General features: G+C 46.9%; 1 protein-coding gene across 1 annotated transcript; it reads right to left on the bottom strand.

Annotated features, from left to right (window-relative positions):
• Positions 1 to 630: 630 nt before the first annotated feature.
• On the bottom strand, positions 631 to 2033 carry TMEM74 (transmembrane protein 74). The gene has a single exon (XM_075144577.1). It carries the CDS (start codon positions 1832 to 1834, stop codon positions 872 to 874), a length of 963 nt encoding a protein of 320 aa, XP_075000678.1. The 5' UTR covers positions 1835 to 2033; the 3' UTR covers positions 631 to 871.
• Between the last annotated feature and the right edge of the window lie 713 nt (positions 2034 to 2746).

The following is a 2746-nucleotide window of genomic DNA, read 5'->3' as shown; positions in this document are numbered from 1 at the left end:
AGCATCCCCATGCTGTTTCATTCTTTGGGTCTTTTGAGACACCAAACAAGAGGTCAGTTAATTCAAGTTATGGCAGTTTTCATACAAAGACATCTGTCCACCAGGAACTAAACTTCTTTTATACGGGTCACTATAGCTATCAGAAGTTAATGACTATCAATCATTGCTAATCTGAACTGAAATGGAGCCACTGACCTGAAGCTGAAAGAGCCTTTTGTCTCCTACCAATACTATGAGCCATATGGTTCCCTGCCCTTTGGCTCTTAATTTATATTTTAAATAATCATCACTAATTGTACAATTGTTTGAAAATATGGGAGGTTTGTGGCAAGCCATGACCAAGTGGTGTTCTTTTTTCCCTTAGCTCTCACTCAATACAAGAGAAGGGATCAGCTTAAAATTAAAGGATAAAAAAGCATCTCTCTTAATTAAATATTAGTCCTGCTATTTGATTATTGGTCCTGCTTCTTAACAGTCTACCAAGTAGATAATCCTGCAGGCTGCAATAATTAACAGCTTCCAAAATGTCAAGGTCGTTCCTGTTCTATATGGGAGTAATAAGAAAATTATACAGGCAAGACACCAATGGAATGTTTTATATTAGGATAAACGAGTATCTGAGGAACCTACTTATCACAAATCTCTTTTTATTCAGTGGTTTTCATTATTTTATATCAGTTGCATTTTCTCTGGCATGTTTTCCCTTTACAACAAGTGCTCATTTACTGCAAACATTCGATTATAGAGCTTAAAAAAAACAACATTCTTGTCAGACAAATAAACTGCTTCACCAGCTATCTTTAGCCGCATCTGTTTTCTTTAATGAAACATATTTTCCTGTAGAAATGCTGCCTTAAAAATCATGACCACACTAATTATCTATGGCAAGCACATCTTCCTCAACTAACGACAGCTCGAGCATATTATCGTTTGCACCAGACTTCATTCTGAAATTGAAAGACCCATACAGCTTCGCAGACTCCTTGGAGGACGCAAACCTGCTCCTCCGGTACAGCTCCCCTTTCCACATGGACATCATCAGCAGGCTGGAGAGCACCACTCCCCCCAGGGTTAAGAGACACAGCCCGGCGATAACACAGCGGTCCAAATGAGCCCCGATCCTAGCGCTCTCGTTCTCCAGCCTCTCCATCTCCCGGGCAGCCACGGTGTTGGGATCCACAGTCACGTCTCTGGGTACCACGTAGGAAATGATCACCAGCAAAATGCCACTAACCAGGAACAAAATGGCACTAATGAACCCATAGTCCACGGATTTCCCGGCCGCCACCTCCGAGGCAGCGTCGTCCTCCTCAGAGACCAGGGAAGGAGAATCGTGCACCCAGTCAGGTGGCAGCTCCCTGCAGGAACGCTGCTGCAGAGGGGCATCCTGGCAGCGGCCGCCTGTAGGACTGGGGGCACTTCTTGCATGCTCCAGGTTTACATTTTCATCCACGTAGGTGAATGACGTCTCGAGTTCCTGGGCACAACAGCAGGCTTTCTTCTTCCCTCCGTCCTCTTCCCCGGGCAAGCGCTCAGGTGGGTGGCAGGACTGGGAGGTGCCAGGGGGTGCAGGGTGCTCCCGGGGAGAGGTGCCCGCGGGGGAGGGCTGGGGTGCCGGGGGGAGCTCAGCCAGAGGGCCCCTCTGCAAGGGCTTGCAATGCCTTTCGCAGTGCAGGGCTGCCACGGCAGCGGCTGCTCTGGGGTCCACCTCACCCCCCGCACGCTGCTGCTGCTGCTGCTCGTAGGGAGGGGATGGCAGGCTCCAGCCGGCAGCGGTGCCCAGGGGTGCCTGCCTGCTCTCCTCAGCCAGGTAGAGAAGCTCCATGCAAGCCATCGACCTCGTCCTGGCAAGCCCCGACTCCTGGGCTACCGCATCCCTCAGCAAACGCTGCCCCTGACCCACTGAAGCGGCTTCACGGTACCAGAGCTGCTGTATCTCAGAAATCTTCTACTCTTTCACCAACGTTTTGTTAGGGACATGGCTTGTGTCAGCTGTTAAATGATTAAACAAATCCTCTCTGACATTCATTTCTTTTCGGTCTGCAAATGAAATAGCAGAGGGGAAAAAAACAACAACAACAAAACCAAACCCGACAACCTCATGATGATACATTAATAAACCAAACAGAAGATAACGCAAATGTAATACATCAGTCTTCCTCTCAACTGTTCGAGGGGAGATGGCAAACACGATTGTTTTAACCACGCATTTAAAACTGCAATCCTCTTGCAGATCCAAAATCTATTAGGGAGTCTAATCAACCTTTGACACCGATATCCAATTAAGGCAGTAAGTTATCTACAGCGCACAGGATAACCAGAATAACTGTGTAAAATACCAGAGAAAAGAGACGTCTATTCTTTTAGAAGCAAGTAACTCCCCCACCCCCTTCCAAATAAAGAATTTTAAACTCAGATTCACAGACTAATTAGAAACACGCAAATCCCGTGTAGCTCAATAATCCAGGATCTGTATTCTCTGGTGGAAATCTGATAATCCTATGGGAAAAGCAGTGCTTTCCTATAGCAGATCTCCAGTTTGATTAAGAGCTTTCGGAATGAAATTATGCCTCAAAGACTGATGACTCAAAGACGGATATTACTTCTCATCTGCAATTAATTCGTTATTACCCCCTTCTTCTGCGCCCCATCCCCCCTCGAGGCCGAATGCCGGTGTCGTTAGGAAAAGCCTGCAGCCCAATAAATGTGTTGCATGCATAGAAAACACATGTGCGCCTATAGCAAA

The sequence above is a fragment of the Calonectris borealis genome, chromosome 2 (genome assembly GCF_964195595.1).
Source record: "Calonectris borealis chromosome 2, bCalBor7.hap1.2, whole genome shotgun sequence".
Lineage (NCBI taxonomy): Eukaryota > Metazoa > Chordata > Aves > Procellariiformes > Procellariidae > Calonectris > Calonectris borealis.
The sequence above is the reverse complement of the archived record's forward strand: the minus strand, read 5'-3'. Positions and strand labels throughout refer to the sequence as shown.

Excerpts from the sequence above, each read along its gene's own strand:
- TMEM74 (XM_075144577.1), bottom strand. The coding sequence starts at position 1,834 with ATGGCTTGCATGGAGCTTCTCTACCTGGCTGAGGAGAGCAGGCAGGCA.